The sequence below is a fragment of the Lepidothrix coronata genome, unplaced genomic scaffold (genome assembly GCF_001604755.1).
Source record: "Lepidothrix coronata isolate B3197 unplaced genomic scaffold, Lepidothrix_coronata-1.0 Scaffold57, whole genome shotgun sequence".
Taxonomy (NCBI): domain Eukaryota; kingdom Metazoa; phylum Chordata; class Aves; order Passeriformes; family Pipridae; genus Lepidothrix; species Lepidothrix coronata.
In genome coordinates this window covers 909,646-933,648 of record NW_016690237.1, presented here as the reverse complement: position 1 = coordinate 933,648, position 24,003 = coordinate 909,646, and the positions used below count along the sequence as shown (strand labels likewise).

Genomic DNA, 24,003 nt, shown 5'->3' with positions numbered 1-24,003 from the left:
TATGGAAGAATGGTAATTATGTTCCAGTTATAAAAGGAAGGATGAGACACAGGAAGTTTAAGTTAACCTATCCCACAGACAGATTGAGACAGGGCAACAAGACCTTCCAATTCTCAATCACAAGTTTAAGCAGTTTCAAAGCAGCTGGCTTTGTAAGGTTGTAATCAAGTGCTATGAAAAAAAACCTTTGACTGAAGCTCCCAGAAATTGCACCTTGGAGTCATTAAGCCTTTAGTGACCGGTGACAGCACAACTTGATGAAGGAATGATCCTTCTAGGCATGAAGTTTGAGACAGAGATAGTAGTTTTATGACTGCACCTTATGTTAATAGAGAGATGTCTAGACCCAAGCAACAAATCCAAATTTTCTTTTTTGACTTTTTTATTTGAACGAAGGATTTTCATGTTCATTCCATCAGTATATCTTCAACTTATGAACTCTTAAGATCTTGAAACTTCAAAAATGCCTACTTGCATTATTAAGTCTAGTCCTCTGCTTTCTGTCATGTGTCGTGTACCATCTTCCAACATGTACTTGTCTTCCAACAGGAAATGTCCAAAAATGCATCACACACTCCACAGAGAAACTCAAGAATAATCAATGAAACCAGTTAGCACATGTTCAGAAGAAAAAGCCAAATCTACTAGCAGCTTGAGAAATCAAGGAAATGTGAGAAATAGAAAATAATATGGGAGAGATGTGTGTTAATGAGGTAGGCAGAACTATCCTAATTAACAGACCTTCCTTAAAAAGACAGTCCACATCAACGTTTTCTTTTCTGCTTTTGTGCTTGCTTTTTTCCTGATGTAAAATAGAGAGCTTTAAAAAAGAAAACCTCCCAGGATAAAGTTATTTGCAAAATAAGTTGGTTTAGTTTCATAACCCATCTCTCCTCATGTCAAAAACTATTTTAAACCATTTCTAATTTTTGTCAAATGAGTCAAATGAATAAAGCATTATTTCAGTAGAAGTTCACCTGTAGTTCTGCTGATTTTTTTTTAACCTTGTCACACAGACATACTTTGACTTTGTGTCTGTGATGACCCTGAGCAACTCTGAAGCCAGGCCTCCTTCAGCAGGAGGCTGGACCAGCCAACCTCGACAAGTCTCTTCCAACCTAAATAATTCTTTGATCCTATTTTGATGATGGTTATGAACCAGCCCATTCTTTCTGTTTTCAAAAATTAACCAATACTGGTGAAAAAAAAGGCAAAAAAGTAAGAGCTCTGTGACTAGACAAGCCTTACTTCATGACGTCAAAATGTATTATTGTATATTTATAATAAAAGGTATATTGAAAAAAGGGTTTTGCTTCAGAGGGATTTCTAACTCATGTGTGTATTTTTCATTTTTCTCCTGCCAAAATTTTTGCTTGACCATGAGAATAAGCACTTTTTACAAAAGCAAAAAAAACCCCAAACCTGATTACTTCTGACATGTGATGGATTTCTGGTGGGGAGTACAACTGTATCATGGTTTGAGAGCCCCAAAAATCCAATTCCCTAGTCCAAGCCCCCTCCCACATCTCAACCCAGTGTGAGATGGTTTCCAGACACCACACGAGACTTAAATGGGGGAAAGGGAATATATTACAATGACTGGACAAATAAATACTACAATACATTATATACAATTTTAGCTCTCCCCTCCAAATAAAAAGTCCAGGAGGGAAGAAGGAAAAAGATCCCTTTCCACTCTCAGAGCAGCAATGTCTCATAGGCAGCAGGTCCTCTTCTTCTATGCGGCAGCTGTAACTGGATTGTTGTAGCTGGATCTCTTTTCAATACACACAAGGGGGTCTCCTTTCACCCCTCTCGTCCTTCGACTCCAAGCGAAGGTCTCACCCGTGGACTGCCAGCAGAGACTAAACTCGCTTCACCACGGTCATATCACGAAGTGCAGGGGCATCTTCGTGAAAGTCCCTTCCTCAGGGGATTTACCTCTGAGTCAGAACATCTCAGGCAGCTTTCAGCCAAAAGTCTTTGCCTCAAGAGTTCTACCAGAGCTCCTGTGCTCTGTCTCAAGTAGCGAGGGGGGCCAAGGTCACCCTCTCCGCATTCCTTTGGCCGTCCTGGTCCAGCTTTCCAGGACGCTTTGAGCTTTTCAGCTCCTCTGCAGTGCATGTTGCACTTCACCCCTCCCTTCTAGGAGGTGAGGGGTCTCCAAGGAGTTTGGGGTCTTTTGGTTTCAGTTTCTTACCCCAGCTCTTTCTCTGTCTGTAGAGCTTAGTCTGTTCTCTTTGCTGCTGGTTCTCGTCTCTCAGACAACTCTGTGTCTCTCTTGCTCGGCTGCAATGCCTCTGCTGCTTCTTCAGTTATCTCTTGGCTTTAGCCACAATCTCTGGATGCTGCTTCTGTTCTGTCTCTGCTCACTCACGGTGGAGAAAACTTCTCTAGTTTTCAGCCACAGGTACTTAGCCCAGCCTAACGCTGTTCCAAGTCCCTGCAGCCCCCGCCTCTAGCCAGGGTTGGGGAGCCAGAGCCCCCCCAGAGGGGGCTGCTGCTGTTTCTCCTTGTGGCTTTTACAGCATGGCTACTTCTTCTACAACAACTACAACTAACCTTCTCTTCCGTTCTGCTTGTGATATGTTTATATTTTGCAGAAGCGCTCATTGGGTAAAACCTCAAAACTTCAAGCGTCACCACCCCCTGGGGTTTTATCATTTTATAACTGCAGGGGGAAAACCTGTTTCCCACCACCACAACCTGTATGTGTGTATCTGAATTTCAGAAAAGCGCACTGAAATTCCTCTTTTGATCGTGAAGTTTAGTTTGCCTGTAGTGTTGAGTATGTGACATAATCAAAATCATGACACAAAGATGATTACTGTCAATAGCAGTGATAAGAGCCTGAAAATGCCATCTCAGCACAGCTCATAGTAATATTCCTGAAGTTTAATTTTTCTAACCTTGTCATTTCTGCTGTCTGAAAAAGAAACACCAATGTACTCTCTGCTACTTGCACCTAATTCCCTTTTGCATGCGATAACTTCACTATGACCATTATAAACACTGCAGGCAATGTAACTGAAGTTTTGCAGGCAGGGTGAGTAATGAAGCAAAATGGCTGTTGTTTCTAATAGTTATTAAGAGCTGTATCTACTTCTTCCTCATTTCTTCCATTATGATGAAATCCTCTCTTTCATCCTCTGATGAAATTCTTCCACTCATCCTGTAGGATGAGCTGTTCTCTCTAGGCATTCTACACCATTTGTTCCAGTACCAGTGTTTCTGTCAATTCCCTGCTCATTTACCAATTGCACAATTGCTGATGAGATTCTAAGGACCGCTTCTTAGGAAACAAAAAATATGTCTTAAAATTTCATGGCAATACTAACTTAAAATATTTACATACAGAAGCCCACAAGCCTATTCAGCATCCTGTATAACTCTGCATCACTTTTCATTCCCCAGGATTTGTAAATAAGAGAGCATTCCTACACTATTTGCAAAACAGCAAAAGTGATCAGATTTCTCTGTCATATTAAAACATAGGTGGAAATATATTTAGGAGAAAACACAAAATTTAGGGGTGGGACTGATACAAATGGTATGCAACACACTACCTTCGTATCTTCAGAGAGCACAGCCTAGTATTACGTGTTTGGAAGTCAGCAGAAAATATTAACTAAAATTTCTTACATCACTAGGACAACATCTTGTAAAAGAAAAAAAAAAAAGTGATTTCAAGATGCATTTATAGGCAAAATAACTCCTAACAGAACTAATCTTGCTATATTACTTCTGGAACTGTTTGAAAGCCAGGTTTATCAAACTGCATCCTTGGCCAATGTACAAGCAGTATCAATAGAAGAACTGCATCCAAGAACAGCAGAACAAATGGTCTTTACAGGCAGTATAGATTCTCTTTATTCCATTTACAAAAAAAGGAATATTTGTTTTTAAGGTTTACATCTCAAAACACAAAAAATTCAGTCTGACTTTGCATTGATTTGTCTCTATAGAAACCAGAAAAATGACTCTCAGTGTTTAGATGGTGATGCTCTGCTCACCAAGTCACTTCACTGAATTTGGACTGCAGCTGGTTTAGTTTTCAAACTTATACATTTTAAAATCTATGATGCAAGTATTATATTTAGCTGCTTGTTTTACATATTCTAGTATTTTGGGTGGGGAACGAAACAATATTTTTACTTAAGTTGCATTTCTAGTGCATAAAGAGTGTGTAAGTGCTTTTAACATTAAAACACTACATTGGAAGAAGCCAGCACTGGGGGGAAAGGAATAAAGATATTGAACTAGGTTAATTTCCTTGCTCATTTAATTTTAATACCAAAACATATCTTGTAATGCCAATACAATATGTTTTAATATAGCAGTCAAACAATCATCTTTTTTGGCTCTCTCTCATGCTTTTTCTAGAAATATATCTTACCTATCCAAATGTCTCAAATAGAATTTCCCCACCTAGCTGTTTGGCTGGAAAGGTGTTAGCATTTCCCTATTGATTTTTGGCATCTGTTAGTTTAATATATCCCTTCTGTATCCCTTTTCAAGCTGAATGAAACCACTGGGTTAGGAATTTTGTGAATGTTACCATCACAAAATTAAGTCAGTTTAAAAACTGTGGCTGCTATAACAGACCTACATTTTCCTGTTCTGAGGAACACTTTTTACTGCATGAGGTCTCATACATTCCAGCCACCACTTGTATGCAAAGTCTTTACGTTTGTTTCTAGCCTTTAATCCTTTTCTTCTTCTCACTTTTACCACATTAAATTTCCTATGTGCACTTTGATTCTTTTTCAGCCAAGCAATAAGACACGGCAGAGTGGAACTCTTGGCTTCTGATGCTTGCCAGAAGGTGTTAGGAGCTATGCAGCCAATGTAATGCTCAGTCTGATCCATTTTTGAGAAAGGATTTAAAAATTCAAACTGACAGTTCAGAATAGAAACAAAAACTTGAGGTTTTGACATTGCTATGACAAAAAAAAAAAAAGTGTGTTTGAGGAAGGAATGTACTTATTATAAAGGTGTCAAGGAGATGACCAAATGAAATGTTAGCTTTTAGGTAAGAAAGAGACTGTATATAGTGACATTAAAGTAGGGACAGAATTAGCAAAACTATATGACTCACTGAAAGACGCTTAAAACCACTTCTGTGACTCACATGGAAAGAAAAGAAAGATCAAGAGGGTAAGAACACTGTACAGTGGGAATGTCCATTATGTGAAGAGTATTGGACTCTCCAACATCGGCTTCCGTCACTACACTTGTGAGGTGACAATTCTGTTGCTCAGTACAGATGGAGTAACATCACCATCTAAAAGTACTGCCTTTTCTTCTGAGGTTAACCTAACAAAAAATTTTAAGCACCCCAAAGTTATTTGGTTTCATAGAATACACAGTTCAGAAACGCAGATACTTCCCTTACAGAAGTTTCTGAAATCATTGCTGCTCAGCAGCAACAAACTATTGACACATTATCACTGAGACCAAAACACAGCTCCACGAGGGGCTTGTCTGAAGGAATGTGGGGGACACTGAGCTAAAGGAGAAGTTAAGCAGCAATAGTTTCACATTCATTGGATACAGGAGAAAAGATGAAGACTGGGGAAGATTTCTGTGGGGGCGGAATTCCCTGCCTCCTTCCTACAAATGTGCACAACAAGTGTGATGAATACCATATGCCTGGGGAATGCAGGAAGATCAAGAGAAGGAAAGAAGGAAGAAGAAATATTCATACAGAACTGTGCTGTATGCTGTGTATATGGAATTATCCTGTGTACAGACTCGAGGTTTTAAGCTGAAGAAGGGAAAAGTAGGGGCAATTCCCTGATTGCCACTGATATGAAAGTAATCAGGTGTGAGATACAAGTGTTGTCCCCCAACAATGGCAGCACCTTTTGACTTGCCATCAATCTAAGTAATGTTTTCAGCTATCGGCATAGGGTTCGGTTCATTGCCATCCAAGAATAATTAACTTTCTAGAGGGTAATATTGCACTGAGACAACATAGGGGATACATAGTGTCATGGCAGCAGTTAAAAAAAAAGGCAATGTAATACTACTTGCTACCCTTCTTTCATTATCTGGCAAAATATTTTTATCTTTTTACTTCCAGTGAAAAAATACAAAACAGGCGTGGTTCCTGGTTAAGTAGGAATTATATTACTTGCTTTTTAATGAAGCCAACAAGGATAAGAATATCATTTTTGACATGCTCTGTATTACTCTACATCAAACTGCATGGCAACCATTGGCTTTCCCTCACTGTTTTGCACATTTTGCCAGTTATTCAGTCAGTAGGTCAGTAGTTGACTAAGAATCCATTTGTTAAAACAAAGCAAATTAAAAAATAGAAATATTTCTGTTTAATACTTCCACTCTTAACTTTCCATCAAATTGCAAGGGTTGGATAAAGTATGTTTTCCATTACTCTGAACTTGTTATAGAAGTCAATCCACCACTTATCTCTAGAAGGCATTAATTTATGCCTCTCTGTTGAAAAGATGCCTATACTTTAAACAAGCAAACTTGTTCTCAGAATCATTCCTGCTTAATAACTTGGTAGTGGTCATTTAAGAATGTGATCATTTAGAAACTTGAAACAGACACTCATATATTATAAATACTGCAGAAAATCAAAGTTCCTAGTATTAACGGATTAAATTCAATGGTTATGCATCAATTTCAATGAATTATTACATTTAGAAACATAATAGCATGACAAAAACTATGTTTATACTTCCACAGATACTCCTCACTAAGGCAGAACATTAAGCTGAGAACTGGTTTCAGAGCAGCATCAAAGAAAATCAGCCTCAGAGACCTCTGGAAGAGATCATCTGGTTCACTTCTGTGCCTTGAGACACAAAAAAGTGTGTGTTGATCCTTCCTGACAGATACTTGTCCAACCTGTTTTTGAAACTCCCAGCAACAGAGATTCCACAGTCTCCCTAAGACAAGCTTTTTACAACAGTCAAAAACATTCCCTCTCTTGGGAATATGCAGCACAATGCACAGATTATTGGAAGTAACTAAAATAAGCTGTAAAATTTCAGTGTGCTGTGCCACCTATCCCAGCAAGGAGAAAGGGGTGAAGTAGTAGAAGTGACAATACAGCAGTGTACACCTGATTTATGCCTATTTTAAAGTTTCTGTGGTTTAGATTCATATCCTGAAAAAGATCTGCACGAAAAAAGTGTGAGCTAAGCAACAGTATTTAACAGATTCCTGGAACACAAGAGGAGAGTTCATTGATTTGAAAAATGCCATCAGGAGACATAAAAAGAGCCAAGGTGGGTCCAACTTCCACCTAGGTTCTCATAGAAACGATTGTTCTTTGATGAACTAGAGGAATGGATTAGGAAAACTGTAAGGAGCAGTGCCAAAGAATTGAGCCAGACAGAGACCACCCAAAAAGCAGAAGAGACTCCACGAAGAGGGACTCGAATTAGGAAAAACAATTTGGCAACTGGAGACAACCAAAATGGTCAAAGTGGGTGTGGCAACCACTGCTCATACAGAAAAAGATGGAGAAAAAAGCCAAGACAACACCTGAAACCCAAAAATACAGAGAACTGGAAGCCCATATGAAGGGCCAGAGGAATTATGTGCTATTTTGAAAGAGCTTGATAAAAAATGATCCAGGCAGAGTAAGACTATTTTAAAAACCTCCAACTATGAGTTCCTTCGATAGGCACCCATGAAATAAAAGGAAGTCTGAGGTCACTGTACTATTTACATACAGCCTTCAAGATATTATCCTGAAAGAACTTAATTCAGAAATTCTCATATGATATGACCTTTTCAAACCACCTATGAAGAAATCGTTTCTGGACAATATCTGTAAACAAAAGCTTTTATAGACTGCTTGTAAGTGTAACAGACATACATTTAAAGCAGTTCACAATTACAGTTAAAATAGAATTTTCTCATTTACAAAAACTTATATACAAAAGTATTAAGATGGTGAGAGGAGAGGGGATTGACATCCTGCTGATCTAATTACAAAATCTTAATTTTATTGGGACTTTCCAAATCGGCAGACCATTTAATAAAACTTGGCATAGTTCTGTCAGTGTAACCGATTCTTTTATCAACACAACAGTCTAAATCTTTAAAAGATTGGTTTTCATTTATTAGAATGTTTTCACGCACAAATCTAATTTCTGCTAAATCCAACTCTGCCACTCTGGAGAAAAATTATTTTGGTAAATGTCCTATCAAACTACCACTGAGTAACATGTAACTCTTTAAAGCAGTACAATACACAGAAGAAAAAAGCAGAAAATCATGTAAAATGTTGTCAAGTTTAAAATCATTCTAAACTTTGGAGATGTCATTATTGTTGTTACTGCTTTACCATTACCGCTTGCAGATAATTGACAGGGTCTGTATTTTGCTGTTGTAATTTTGTCCGCTATTACCTGGAGATTCTGGCCAAACAAGGGAAGAAAATGTTGAGACCAATTCTCAGTTGGCATAACTTTATTGAATTTATTAGAGTGCTGTCAGAAGAAAACATAGGCTTCCATTTAGATTGAAAAAAAAAAAAGATACACCATCTGCTTTTATTAAAACATATTTTTAACCTGAAGAGTAGAGATGAGTGACAGGATCCACTCCTAAATCTAACAAAGTACATGACTGGGGTTTGGTAATTTTGTCAATCCCATCTCCAATCCATTTTTTAAATTTTGATACACAAAGGTAGTAGAAAGTTAAGCATTATAAATCTTGAAGAGACCTTGTACAATTATTTTTTACTATGATACACAAATTTATGCCACAGTTAAGTCCCTCTGTTTAGAAGAGGCCACATACAAAGGGAAGCAGTTTATGTCCAGTGCCAATGATATGCTCTAACATTTCTCTGCTACGCTTCAATTAATTAAGCAGCCTTCGGGAAAAAAAAGGCAGTAGGAAATGTTCCAGTGCCTCTCACTATAGGATGATGGCCTAAAGCCCTGGGAATGAGAAAATGATATGATCAAGAAAGAGAAGAAAATTTCACTGCATCTGGGGTTGGTGGAACAGTTTAGGCAGAGTGGCTCATTCTGGGAAATTCTCAGATGGATTTTCAGCAATGGAAGCAGGAAAGATATTACTCCAAGAGCACTTCAAGGCAACCAGTCTTAGGTTAAGCTGCAGTGGTTGAATCAGACAGGGTTAAGAGCTGGGATTTTTTTGCTCCAGAAAGGACAATTTTTAAAATAAAACTTAGAGATTTTTCCCTAAACAAAAGGATTTCCACAAACACTAAGTGTAGGCAAACTCATGTAAATGGAAAGTTGTCCTACTCAACCGCAATTGCTCCTACATTCTCAGATCTCATCTAGAGAAAGTGCTCTTTCTGAAGGTATGGGCAATTTTCTTTCAGTGATAGCTTGCACCTGGACCTCTTCCTAAGCACAGGAAGTTGTGCTTCATTACATTTGTTGTGGCTGTGATGAGAATTATCTGTGGCTTGAAACAGAAGTGAGAATGAAACAAAATTATTTCAAAAGACAGTCACTAGAAGTACCAGGGCTATGACAGTACTTCAATGAAGTGCTTGAAGACCATTTCTGATTTTAAATACATTTCTTACTGGTTATCTGTTTCCCACTGAATTTACCTGACTACAAAGGCACCAGACAAAAAGCTAAGTAAGTTTGTAATGCTGACTTCTATGATTCTGTAACAGCAGGTCTCAGCCTTACCTCTGGAAGTCAGACTACCGTTGTACAATATATTCATTGCCACTACTCTTTCAAGTTTAAAAACTTTTTAAGAAAAAACTGAGTCAGTGCAGATCATTGGGGCAAAAGTGTGGTTTGTTCTGAAAGACCACATAATTGTTTTTTCAAGTAAAGCATATAGTGATTAAGAGGCACAATTCTGCAAAAGTGTTCAGGGGAACAGCAGTGCAACATGTTCTTATGTAACTTTTGTCATGGCATTACCACCATTCAGCATGACTTGGACTTTCTGCAAGCATGCTCGTGAAATGAAATTGGTTGTCCTTCTCCATTTTAGTTCTTCCCTGTTCCCAAAGTGAGAAGTCTGAACTTCTTCAGTAATCCTTCAAAGCATGACTTTAAAAACCACTATTTTGAGGACTGTTCTCTGGAACGCAGTCTACCAGGCATGTCATTGCACCTACAGTTCTCTGTGGGATTGACCTGCTACAAATTCACCTTCTTATTTATAAGTGGAACACTTTTAAGCCAGAAACACACTGGCTGTTTTCATAAATCAAAGCTGCTCTCACTTGGATAATACACATAGGAAATAACAATTCACTAGTATATAATGCATAGATAGCTCTTTGGAAAAAGAATACATGACTTTTTTTTAGGAAATAGTATTTTTAGCACCTAAACCTGAAAAAAATGTATTTTTGACACAGTCTTAACTGATAGTTTTCATACTAACAGACTTTATCCTTACACCTGATGGGGACTCAATGGTTTGAGAGTCCCTGAGCAGAACTCAGATACCTGGGCAATCTTCTGAGTCTCACCATCAGCCTTAGATGATCAGGAGGTATATCTTTGATCTCTGACTTTCAGCTTCCCCTCTCTTCAATATAAAAAAAAAAATACATCTTTTAGTAACTTGTTGCAAGATCTGCAAAGAAAGGTGTACATGAGAACTGGATAGTCTGATCATTACAGTCTACTGCCATATACCAGACATGTTTGCACCATCGAAAATGGGACTTGCAATTCTGGATGGGAGGAACCTATCCTACTTGTATGAGCCATCAGCTTGTGGTCCCTAAGAGTCCAATAAATCCTATTCAGAGAGAAAGAGAGATTAAAGAAAGAGAGTGTCTCGAAGATTCCCCAAAGTGAACAAGATTATCATTATTCAACTATTTGAGAAAGAAAAGGAAAGTGGTTAAATTTCAGCTTCTGAACTACAACTTTGGAAAACAGGTTATTCACAACAGAAATTATTTTATGCATCCAGATTTGTTATTAGTTTAAAAGTCTCCCAGAATGGGTCAAAAACTGCATAGTCGTACAACTGAAAAGACAAAAAAAATACCTCAATTAATTTATTTTTTTTAGAGCACATACTCACCAGGACATACAGACATAGAAATGGTTTGGATTCCGTAAGTTTAGTTCTTGTTCACAATCAAATGCCATTCATTATTCATCTCCAAAAGATACACCTGTATCTTCATCTGCTGAAAAGCCATTCAAATGATATACCAGCTCCACGTGCAACCAATAATTTCTGAAAGGGTAAGGACAGACCAGAAACAAGTCTGGCTTTTTCAGGAAATGGAGAAGAAAACGGTTTTCTTAAAAAGAGGGACTTCTGGCTTCTGAGACTCAATCAGCTTATACCATTGAGTTTTGCAAATATTCAGTTACTTTCTGCAAAATATTGTTTAAAACACTTGGAGTAAGGAAATAGGATGCCAAGAAGCCTGCGTTACCTGACAACAAGCTCTTTTGCCATATGTGTTCCCCATATTTCAGACAAATGAATGGAATAAGGCAAATGCTTAACATTTTTATCTCGCTTTAAACATGATATCAAGTTTGTAAACTAAACCATTTCAAATATCAGGAAGCAACCATTTTATTCTTGTCATTCATGCCTAGGTCCACTGCAGAAAACCATAATGAATACAAAATTAAAAGATGCATAACAGTATGAATGCACAAGACTCTCCAATAGAGGTAGACAGATTTAGAATTTCGTAACTGTCAATCATGCATCTTCAAGATTTAAATAACTTTAATGTATCCTTTTAATTAAATAGGAAATTACATGCAAAACAGGAAAAACACTTTAAATGAGCTATTTTTACATGAAGTAGCCTCTAATGGTGGATCATGAAAGCTAACATCCCCAATATTTAAATTGACTGACACCACTTGGGCCTGCTGGAGGCACGCAGTTGGATAAAGCATGTCTGAGAAAGGTAGGCTTTGGCAGTCTTTTCCCCATAAAAATGCCCCAGATATGCCTCCATAGACTCTGACTGCCACTCTTTAGGTCACTCTCAAGAAAATGCCTCACTTCGTATCACTGATGCTACTCAGGTGGAGAGGCAGAAGGGCAAAGCAGGTCTTAGGAGTGTTAGGAATGTAATTGCTCTTTCAAGATAGGGGACAAGTGCAATTATAATTAAATTCAAATCTTTATTCCTCTTCATATGGTCATGTAACTGCTCGAGCTGTGTTCCAGCCCACTCCCTATGTATCAAACGTACACAAACTCTTATCCGCAAGTAAAGACTCCCTCCATCACTAAGAAATGAAGTTTTAAAAGGTCTTTTAAAATAGTGTTTAAAAGTAAAACATTTTTTCATTATATACTCAGACTTGGAACAGAGGAGTGGAGGAAAATATGCCTCACTGGCTCTGGATATGTGTCTTTTCAATCTAGAATTATTGTTATGAACATGGCTTGCAAGTGGTTTTGGCCAAAACAATCCTCTCTTTCTAAGGACATGTGAAAAAAAAAAAAAAGCATTAAAGGAAAAAACCTTGAATTCCAGCTCCTTCACCTTTCCTTTTTTCTTCATAGTTCTTCCAGCTCTAAAGGAAATTTGACTCCGGCAATACAACTGTGTTCATCACAAAGTAATGTGGCCTCCCTCCACCACCACGCCATTCAGTTAAAACACTGCTAAGTTCACACACCATGTAAATACTTTGGGGTTCTTCTTTGTATGGCCAAAGCCAAGCATCAGTCTTTATAGGCACAAATTGCCCTTTTTCCTGAGATAGCACTAGCAACGTGTTCTTTCCTCATCAAAAACCTCATGGGAACTTTTTAAATGAGTGACATATTCTTTGCCAGGATAAACTACCTGGGAACACCAAGGCTGAAAAGTCTACAGTCCAGTGTCATAAGTGATAGATAATTTGAAGCCCTTTACTCGACCAGCTATCAACAATAAAAATTTAAATAAGCATAGAAAATGTTACCAAGCCAGTCAGTTTGTCCAACAAAGGCTGTCATAAGAACACTTACTGAAACATAGCCACTGATGAAGCAGGTAAAATCATTAATAAATCCTTCTGTAACATCTACTTGCTATTCACCATAACTTTTTCTATATTAATCGTCCCAACACATAAAAGTTACAAAAGGATGCAGTCTGTGAAAGCCATTTTGTCACAAAGAAAATTCTTTCAAATAAATGAAAATATACTTAATTATCAGCCTGTGAATAGCATGATAATTTAAACCCACTTCAGAACACTTATTTGCATGAACAAAACTTGCATAAAGGTTTGCTTTTTCTCTGCAATGGATAAGCTTGTCACCTCAGACTACAGAAGGACAAAAGGTGAAGGAGATGCTGCTCTCCTCTCTTGTTTGTTTTTGGTGATAGCCTGAGTGGCATTGCTCTGCTAGGTGCTACAAAAGCCTTTCCCTTCCACACTCCCAGTTTATTCCCTTTTACTTTTTAAACTAGCACCTATTTTCCATTAGTAGTATCTACAGATAAAGGTGCTCAAAATGAGGGTTAACAGTTAGCTGTTCATTTAATATTCATTAGCTGATCATTTAATATTACTCTTAAAATGCTTCCCTTCTCTTGCAGTGTTTCTGTCTTAGTTTCCTTCTGCCTCCCTCACCATAGCTATGAACATACATGCTACATTTGGAACTACAGTAATTCCTGATATATCAAAGGCTGCTTGATTTTACCTAGATGAGATACCAAGAGCATAAAGTTGAGATTAATACGGGCTTTAGCTTGTGCTTTTTATGTCTGCTGGAACCTCGTGCACTTAGCAAGGCAGAGAACCTGCAATGAGGTCTATGCTATCATGATTTCACTTCTTCTAGAACCTGAGTGACCTGTTTTGAGATGAATATGGATGGTATTATCACACCTACACACCCCTGCTCCAGGAAGAAATGTCACAAAAAGCCAAGTTCTGAAATCTGGACTAACACAAACTAGGTCAGAGCAGAACTGCAAACTATTTTCATCAGTAGCCTCCTGCCCTATTTTTAACTTGGTCTTTTTAGGAGGCTCTGTCTCCAATGATCACATGTGCCACAGTTGAGTCTTTGCAAACATGGCCTCTAACAGAGAAGTGGCTTACACTTGTTCTCAAAATCCAGGGCTTTGAATTTCACTTTGGATCAAATGGCAATCAGTGCAGGTCACAGACTAGCTTTTCTTGACACTTTTAGCAAGAAATTCTGCTGAAAGAAAAATCAGTGTGTCAGACCTCCCTTCAATATGAATACAAAAGCACAGTTGTTAGAACCTTTCCAACTCAACTGCAGTAACTCTGCCTAAAGACACTATTCAGCTTTTGTGCAAAGAACAGCCTTCAGCTCAAAACATTCTCCAAGTTCCATTCGCAAATTCCTAACTCTCTCCAACTTATACATAGGACCAACAAACTCACATGGATGCATAGCTACGTATTACATTAATACTTTAATTTGGATTTATCTTGTATTTCTACATCTACTCCTTGTCAATTTAATTTTTCACTTGTGTTCTTTGCATAGTTTAAAACCTTAAAGAGCAGAAAATAATGGCACTGATATCTTACTTTCGTTCACATTATGTATGATAACACTTCTGGTTGTGAAAACGTACAAGTAACGCTGCCATTACATTGCTGAACTAGTCTCAAAATAGGTACAGCACTCACAGCAGCTACAGCTTTGGAGGTAGAAAAAGAAAAATCTTTCACTGGCCTGAACAGCAGCAATGAAGGTTCCCCAGCAACTGCTTGTGGCAATGACAACGCTGTGCCACTATTAGTCAGTAGTTATAAAATATATTTCATTTTGGAAGAAAAATGGTTTATAAAATCATAATAACTATGAAAAAAACAAAGACAATGAATATAGTTCTGAGCAAATAGGAGCCTTCTTCATATGTTGCTGCCTATGTTGTCACAAAATTGTATCTGTCCCTTATCTTACCAACTATAAACAGTGCGGTCATACTGTTATTTTCCAGCTGGTAGTTCCTGTGGTCCATTCTCTAAGAACATCTAGAGTGATCCCACTTCAGTTGGCCAAGGAATTCTATGCTTACTTTAGTTTTTCTATGTTCATTAACCACCGACACAGTAAAAAAGATTAACAAAAAAAAAAATTCACTAAAATTCATTTTCCTCTATGCTGCAAAACTACAGAGAAATAGGTGTCAAGCAGTAATGCGATAGGAATTAGTCCTGTATTCCACTTTCCCTTGCACACAACACGGGCTCCACTTATGCTAAGCAAGCCTGAGGCAATATGCAACTGAGGTCAGAACTACTATCTGCAAATAAACAGCAACAAATATATTGTCTGCACTGAAGGGAGCATAAATCCTTTGGGGGGTTGATTCAGTGTTTGATTCAGTCTTTCTCCTGTTAGCTCATCTCCTTGAAGATCAGCAACAAACGATAAATAAAGATGTCACCAACATTGCAAAGAGAATGACAGTAGCTACTCACTCTCCTCTACACCCCAAGATACATCAGGCAGATAAAAAGGCCACTGAGGAGAACAGGAGACTCAGTGACTCAGACCACAGTACTTCGTTTCTCTCTTCTATATCTCTGACTTCATGAGAGATCACCTGTTGCTTTATCAATCTCAGTGGGCTAAAAGGAAAAAAAAAAACCAATTGAAATTCCCTCTAAAGCACCTGGAAACACAATGGAAGATAAATACAGCAAAGAAGTCTCAAGGTAGAGTAAAAGGACAGAGACATTTACACCTGCTCTTCTTCATTACTCATGGCATAATCTCTTGCCATTTTCTTAAACAAGGTTATTAGAAAAAGCAATTCAATCAGATGGACATCTTATTTATCTTCAAGCCTTCCCTCTTCAGAATATGGTTGTTCAACAACTGGTCCAGAAAGTGGATCTGACACAGAAAGTGCCTTTAAGATAATGAGCTGCACATTGAGCAAATAAGGATTTTGTTTAGCTTGGTACAGGCAAGGGAAGTGGGTCTGAACTGACTGGCAGGGAAACAGCTATTTTTGATGTTCATGACTCAAACAACTCTGCCTGTCCACCTCTGAACATGAGCATCATCAGTGCTTAGACATCAGTTGTTTGAAAAAGGCATCACTCTGGCAACTTGAAAAGTAGCCTGTTTGAAACAGTATTAACCATGGCGCTCTAGAGGAGTATTGAAAGACTGTCTTGAAGTTCTCCATGTGGTACCAGTCACTGGGTACGGCTGTTATATTTATCAGAAGAGATCCATAATGAAACAGGACATCAAACATCAAAATAAAAATATGAAAAGAACAGCAGGAAACGGGAATACAACTGCAGTAAGATATTTTGGCTATTCACTTAGAGGAAACACAATTTCATTGAGTGAAAAAATACAAAGAGAATACAAAGAGAGAAAATTGTTTACACGGGTCAGGGTGGTGATGTAATGTCAAGAAATATCAGAAGATGCGGTTCACTGAATAGTTGGCTGGGGGAAAATACAACATAAGGTCCAGTCGCCTACCACTTATCCTAGATCTGACCATCTTTTCTATGATCCCCTCCTCCCATATACACATAACTTCAGTGACTAAAAACCTAGGTGAAAAATGAAGAGGGAAACAAGCACAGCCTGAAAGGAAATATTTTACCACGTGGATCCAGATACTGTATCCCACTCTCCTGTAGTGCTGGGTAGCCCTGGACTGGAACAAAGTCAGCTGGATGTTCAGCACCATTGTCAAAAAAAAACAAACCAAGCAAGCAAAACCCCTGCACCCTACACAGTTGTTTCTCTGCCCAGGACTTTTTACTGAATTTTTTACTACTTTTTTTCCCAGAAGGGAGAATTTAAAGTATTTGACATCTCAGTGGTAACGTGGCTTCAATAATCCAGGTGCAAAAGGTGACAGCTACAGAAAACTGGTTTCTAAAAAACGTTCAGTCACTTAACAATCACATTGCTACATGAAGTGTTACCCAAAAGTTAAATATTGCTAGAGATTTCTTGGCTCTGTTTATGCTGTCAGCACCCTTACCACCAAAGCACTGATAAAACTTGAAGCCACTGCTCATAACAATAACAAGAACGTGATAGTGGAATTTATGGCAGAATATTAAAATTGAAGGAGCTTTCGGTTTCATTTTGTGCAATTAACTCAGCAACAACAGCAAGCACATTGAAATCACACCACCAATCAGAAAATTCACATTTGGGACAGCAAAGAAATGAAATGCTATATTTCTTATGTAGCTGGACTTAATACTGGTAACTGCAGAGCCTATAAATCATTTTCTCCACAGGATTCTAAAGTCATACGTGACAAATATAAATCCTTTTCTCATAATCCTGTCCTTGATCTTTTCATGTTGTTATTGAACTTCCTGGCTAAATTATTGCTAAAATAAGTTGCTTTTTTTCCTACAAAATTTGCCAAACTGCTGGAATTCATTTGTATTGTCCTTTTACTAGAAGAATTCCTGTAACATTCCCATTGACCTAATTGCAGGTTTTGGCCTGAAAAGATGACACGTTTGTGTGAATCTGGTAAAGCTGTTGAAGCAGGGATACTAGAAATGAAGTACCCTTCTGGCCCCTTTCATCAAGCTCCAGGCTGAATCCCCTTAGGAATGTGATGGCATCTCTTCTCCTTGTTTTTTTCTAAAATCTGTTCTAAGCTGCTTAAAAAAAAAAAAAATCTGACTGGAATAACCCAGAAACTAAAGTAAAGACAGCTGGAAAGATGAAAGAGTGATAATGTTTAGACGCAAACCAAGCGACGTGTTCCAACAACTGGCAGGGTCTAAATTCTGTCCCAGAAATGTATGTTATCAAGGAATACAGTGTCAGCGGGGAAATCTCTGAAATCACAATACAATTATGTTGTTTTAAGTCTCTATTTGGAAAGCATTATCATTACTTGGAGAAAAACGGAATTTTCATATTTATATGCCTTCAGTGTGGTACCTCTTTCAGCAAAGAAATAAAAAACAATAATCACAGGATAAAATTGATTATTTGGAGATAGTTTAAAGCCTGGATAGATACTATATGCCACCACTAGGCAAGCGGTTCAAATGAAGTAATATCATATGAGCAATATTGCTTCCTATATTAGACTTAAAACACAGTTTGCAGAGCCTCCAATCCAAAGCAGCTCCTGCTTTTACCCCTGCTGCAGATGAAACTTGTCCTGGGCAAAGTCCCATTTTATGGCAGAGACAGTGCCTTTGACTTGTATCCTTTAATCTGGCAAAATCCTTGGATGTGCCCACAATTACATTTAGAATCATGGGTCAGGGACCCATACATAACCATGTCTCTATCAGTGTGCTGTGTTCCTAACATATTTCTAGTTTTAATATATATTCCTAATTTTCTAAGCTTCTGTCATTTTCCTTACCAGCACAGATCTTCCCATCATAGGTCTCGCACACCCAGTCATGGCACTCACAGAGTGGACCGTAGTATTTGCCCGACTCAGTCACTTGGCAGATGCAGACTCCACACTCACATGTGCCTCTGTCATTGCACAACTTCCCTCCTGGGACACGGCACCTGAGCTCCGACTCAGTCCGGGACAGCTGGCACAAAGTAGGACCACCCAAACTGCTCCTGTGGGGAACAGCAAACAGAATAAGCTGGAGTCAAAGACAGGGGCTGCAGCTCAGAGATGATGAGAGCTTGGCTCATAGGAAACCACCCTCCTTGGTTTCAGCCCATATCCAGAACATTGTTCTTAATGCCACCATTTAGTTATGGTTGCAAAATATTATTTGCCTCATATACCCCCAATTTTCTTCATCAGCAATCTCACTGATACCTGCAGGAATGTTTCTATTTGATTTTACTTACCTTGTTAACTGTGTTAGGCTCATCTACTTCCTCATCATGCATATCTGGTATATATGCATAGGCATGTGTAGTTTGACTATCTATCATGAAACACTTTGATCTTAATTATTCCAAAAAGTTTAGAGATGACATATACATGCAAACATCTAGGTAGCATAACAGGAATATATGATATCAAAAAGAAAACCTATGGTTGATTCCAATAAAATATGTTTTACAAAGTAATCCTTTTGGTTGTCAGACATATATGATCCATGTTTTCAAAGGAAAAGGAAACCAAATTAATCACCACTTTCCATGCAATAATGTAGTTTGTGGCTATGGTTTTAGTAAATCCAGCAGAATCCAGATGCCAGATCAGTAGATTTACAGCTCTGCCATGCAATTGTACCATGCACTGGAGCACAGAGACATCAGGACTTTCAGAACATACACAGGGAAAATCACACTTTGCCTTATCGGGAGCTGCATTGTAAGAAAACAGAACAAAGGACTGTGCAAGACAAATAGGTCTTTAAAATGCTAGGGAATACTGGGGATTAAAGTGAGTAGTACCTGCCCTTCTCAGATAGTAGATTTTGCAAGGCTCTAGAGCAAAGGAACTGCTGGCTCTAGGAGTCAGAGTGTCCTGGCTGTGGTGGAGGGGAAGAGTGAAGAGCAGTGTGCCTCACTGTGCTACTGCACCCAAGTGCAGGAACAAGCAGGGTTCTATGGTTAGATGCCTGCTCCACTCAGGCAGCAGAATTTAGAGGTTGGGCGTAAAGTCATCACTATCCAGCTCTTCCCCCTTTGCTGCTTTCAAAGCCTGCATCTTCGGCATCAAATACATCATTCCAAATAACTCCTGCAGTTTTCACAGGTACCTACCTGTTGAGATTCCCAGGGACCCAGAGTACTTCCCTCTTTTACTTTTAAGCAGGCAGAGGAAGAGCTAACAAACTTCTCCACTGTTCCCTCTGCAACCCCAGCTTCCACGCTCCTGACATCTCAAAATCGGTCGCAACCCCCCGTGAGGCTTCAAAGCCACACTTACCGCAGGGCCAGGGGGCCAGCCGGCGGCGCGAGGTGACCGGCCGGCACCGAGGTGACCAGCAGCAGCGCCAGCCCCAGCAGCCCCTGTGCGTACATGGTGCAGGCTGTGCTATGCCGCACCTGGAGTACTCCTGCAGACGGGCCGACAGACAGCCGGACAGACCCGCCAGGCATGCGGAGAGCTGCGAGCTGGACAAGCCCGGCTCCGGCGCTGCTCCCCCCGTGCTGCAGTAGCTCTGATTAGCTGCCTGGGAGCGGGATTTGGGCAGCACTCTGGGAAGGAGGCCGGTGCCAAACCCCGAAGTTTACAGTCTAGGGAGGGAAGTAATTAGAAACAGTTGCGCAGCCAGATGGTTTATTTTGATGTTTTAAAAATGGCCCGTTCACAGATGTGAACGAACTGTCTCGTTCTGAAAGTGCAGGCACCGTAAATATTTGAGGTATGTGTATTCCCCTGTCCTTTGATGCCTGGCTGCTTGGGATAATCTGTGTAACGTGGTGGGTGAAACTTGCACCGCCGAAGAGACAGGATCAGCGCTCCCCAGCTGCAGCATCCCTGCCTGGCTGCTGGAGCACGTCCCTGCCGCCTGCCTCCCCAGGTCCCTCCCTTCTCTCGTTCCCCTGAGGTCACCTGCTCACGTCATTGCACTGTACGACACTGCAGGCTGCCAACCTACACCAGCCTGAGTGACTGCACATTAAAAATACTATTAGCTAGCCATTTCCTAATGCCTTGTTAAAACACACAGTCCAATACTTCATCACAGCAGTGGGAGATTTTGGAAGTGCTTTAAAACTAAGCTGAGGGATAGTCTCTCTAAATTAATCAAATTTCGCCATGTTCATTTCTTTATCCAACACTTCTTGATCCCTCTGGTTGTCCTGAGAAATTGCCGATTGCCATATACCTCCCTGAGATGGAAAGCTCTTAAAGAAACACACTTTGACCACAAAAGATAGTATGTTAGGGGTTTCCTACTCTACCAATACACATACAGATTTTTAAAGCAGGCAGCTGACAGAAGAAACTTTCACTGGTTCTGGAGCCTATATTGGATATAAAAGCCCTCAGTAGCTTTCTCAAAATGGACAACTCCTGGTTTAGTTTCATATTAAATATCTGGTATAACACAGATTATAATGTTTTTTTAAAAAAAATTAATATTTTGTTAAAATTCTTTGACTTATAGGCTGTCTTTCCTAAAAGTGTAAGTACGTGTCTTACAGTTTACATAGTGAAATCAAGGGTACAATTCTCAGCATTTCTGCTCATATAACTAGTTCTGCTAATGGTCTTCCTGCAAAAAAATTGCATCAAGCATTTGGCTTTGCTCTGCTGGTCTTATAGATGCTAAAAGAACCCTTAAAGTCCAGTTTGGGGCCTGTAAAATCCAGTTTTCAGTAAAGTACCCATTCCATTGAAATAAAAACTTTCATCAAAACTCAAAAGAGACTTAACAAAATCTGTTCTAGCATATTTGTAAATATACGTTCTTATTTCCTGAAGATATTCAAGTTAAACTCAAACATTATTCCAGTGGACACAAGACTCTTGTATTTTATTAGGTTATCTCGAAGTTCTGAAGTGCAAAACTTTGCTGTCTAGTATACTACCCTCTATATGACATATAATTTTGCCCTAAAATACGAGCAAGTAGAATTAGGATGTCAAAAATATTTGAAAGTCCCATATACAGCAGCTGCATACTATATATAAGTTTATACCAGTTTTGATGCCCTTTATAGTATATTTCATATCACAAACATGTTACAGAATTTTCTCAAGCAATGCAGATGGTAAAAATCCTGTGTTACGAGTAATTTGTTGGCTTCAGTCTTGTAAATGTTTACAGTTGTGCTAACCCCATGCATTTGACTTACTTTGATGGATCTAGTGAAAAGGTAAATAATATTAGCAAGCCTTTATTTTTGACAGTCTTTGAAGTCCATGCTTAATGCAGCACTATGTGTTCTGTCTGTGTGATAGTTTTTTGAACTTATTTATAATGCTACAGTAAATATATATAAAAAGAGACATTACAAAGGGAGCCCTTTTAAGACCAATGTGATTGTCAGAAATTGTATTGCCTGAAGTCTCAAGTTAGAGAAGAATAAATAGAAAGGTTTGCATTTTAAACAATAGCAATTCTCTTTTGGCACTAAATTTATCTTTAATCCACAAACTTAAATGTTGCCATCTCTTCATCTTCCTCCTTTTTCCCTGAGCAGACTGTGCTCATAGGTATTCACAAGACCTTCAGGCAGCCTGCAAACTATGCCTTCAAATCTATGAGGAGAAGACATTCATCATGATATGTTGACCTCATCGCAGCTTATTTTTTATTTATTTACATCTGTCAGAATTTGAAATAATATACACCTTTTGGCTGTGGACCTTTTGAATTTGGAGAAGGTGTACTTACGCCAGTCCAAGGGTACAGTATTTGAAATTTGCACCCAGAGTTTAAATTTAATAATTGCTTTCATGTGTATGTGTCTGTGATACAATATCTCAGTGCTCTCTTAATGGATTTTAACCTTTGTTCAGATTTATTATTTAATCATTTAAGCCTAGAATGTTTGTAGGCACGCATGCATATATATATATGTATATATAATTATACACATGATGTATATGTATTCAGGATATTCAGGAGCTAAGAGGCTTGCAAACAGACTGTAAATTCCATTTAAAAGGAGTCAGTCTTTCTAAATGAGAACCTGATATGCTGTCTTGAGGACTTCTCACTTCCTTTCAGCCACTCCTGTACATAATCTTAAGGAACTTTGTTCTCTACTGGATAACATACACACACATGAAGCAGAGCATGCTTAAAATGCAACTTTTCCTGTGTATTGGAATTTCAGACCAAGGATCCAGAGCTGTAGGTGCTTGGTAGATGTACACTTTATGGGTGGGAACATCACTACCTGCAGAGTAAAGGTAGAAGAGAGAAAGTCACATAGGGAACACATTGCTGAGGAGGAGGAGCTGGAACATACTGTTAATACTAAACAGCCTTTTGAAAAGTAGGTAATAGGTTTAAATAATACTTGTCAGACACAAATGTCTTCAAATAAAGATTGGAATCAAGAAAATAAGTGCTGTTAAACATACCTACACTTGAACTTCAGTTTAAGTGTATCCCTATTAGTGCTCTTTCTATGAGTTTGCAGAATTTGGTACGGCCTGTGATTGGGACAAGCCTCTCCCTGCAATTTTACTTACCAGCAGAGGAACGAGTAGTATAATTTCCCATCCAAATTGGTGAAGGTTATTTTTGTGATTTCATAGTCTTCTGAATTGTGCAAAAACCAAGCCCAGGGGTAGATTAGGTAATTCATAGGCAGTGATATTTTTTTTAAAGGCAAACAATATCTTAACTTTAACTTTGCCATAATTGTTTTTTTAGTAAAGCAAATAAGAATAATATTAAAACATAAGGAAAACAAACCTAAGAAAAAGCTTTTTTACTGTAAGAGAGGTCTAAAACTGGAACAGTATCCCTAGCGATGTTGTGTAATCTTCACCCTTGGAGATATTCAAAAGCCATCTGGACAGTGTTCTGGGCAACATGCTCTACGTAACCCTACTCTGAGTAGGCAGGGTGGACTAGACCATCTTCAGAGATCCTTTCCAACCTCAAACATTCCATAATTCTATGGCTCTGATGGCATACTGTGCTACTGAACAAGATTTGATTCGGTGTGGGGAGGCAGATGGACTCTGCCTACTCCTTAATTACAGCCTCTTAGTGAACAGTTTAATTTTGCTGTCACTTTAATAATACCATTAGGTTAGCAAACCACATTCCATGCAATTCTTAAGGAGGCTTTTTTGTTGTTTTTTTTTTAACAAATCAAAGCAAAATGCACATCCAGTGAACAGTTCAAAGTTAAAAAAAAAACAACTCTGGAGATCATCAAAGTCTCACAAGTATTCTTCCTGGGTTTCCATTGAAGTAGCAGCATTTCCATTTTAGTAGCAGCATTGGTTAGTATCAGTGAAGATTGAGGCATTAGAATGCAGAGGCATTCGATTACATCACAGTTTTCTAAACTTAACCAGAAGTTGAAAATCTCACATATCAAACAAGTTATTGTTTCTCCATAAAATGTGGAACAAGGAGAGTTAGAAATACCCAGTGATTCTTCTGTCAAGGATATACAATCACTAAATGAGATGGTTGAAAAGATTTATGACAAAACACTTTA

At 38.6% G+C, this 24,003-nt stretch overlaps 1 protein-coding gene across 1 annotated transcript in view; it reads right to left on the bottom strand.

Annotated features, from left to right (window-relative positions):
- ITGBL1 (integrin subunit beta like 1) overlaps nt 1–19,884 on the bottom strand; it is a 142,878-nt gene extending 122,994 nt beyond the window's left edge. Inside the window, exons 1-2 of the mRNA XM_017816596.1 lie at nt 19,790–19,884; nt 18,305–18,516 (exon numbers count right to left, since the gene is read on the bottom strand). Coding sequence (XP_017672085.1) covers nt 18,305–18,516; nt 19,790–19,884 — 307 coding nt within the window. The remainder of the gene's footprint in view (nt 1–18,304; nt 18,517–19,789) is intronic.
- Nucleotides 19,885–24,003: the final 4,119 nt, after the last annotated feature.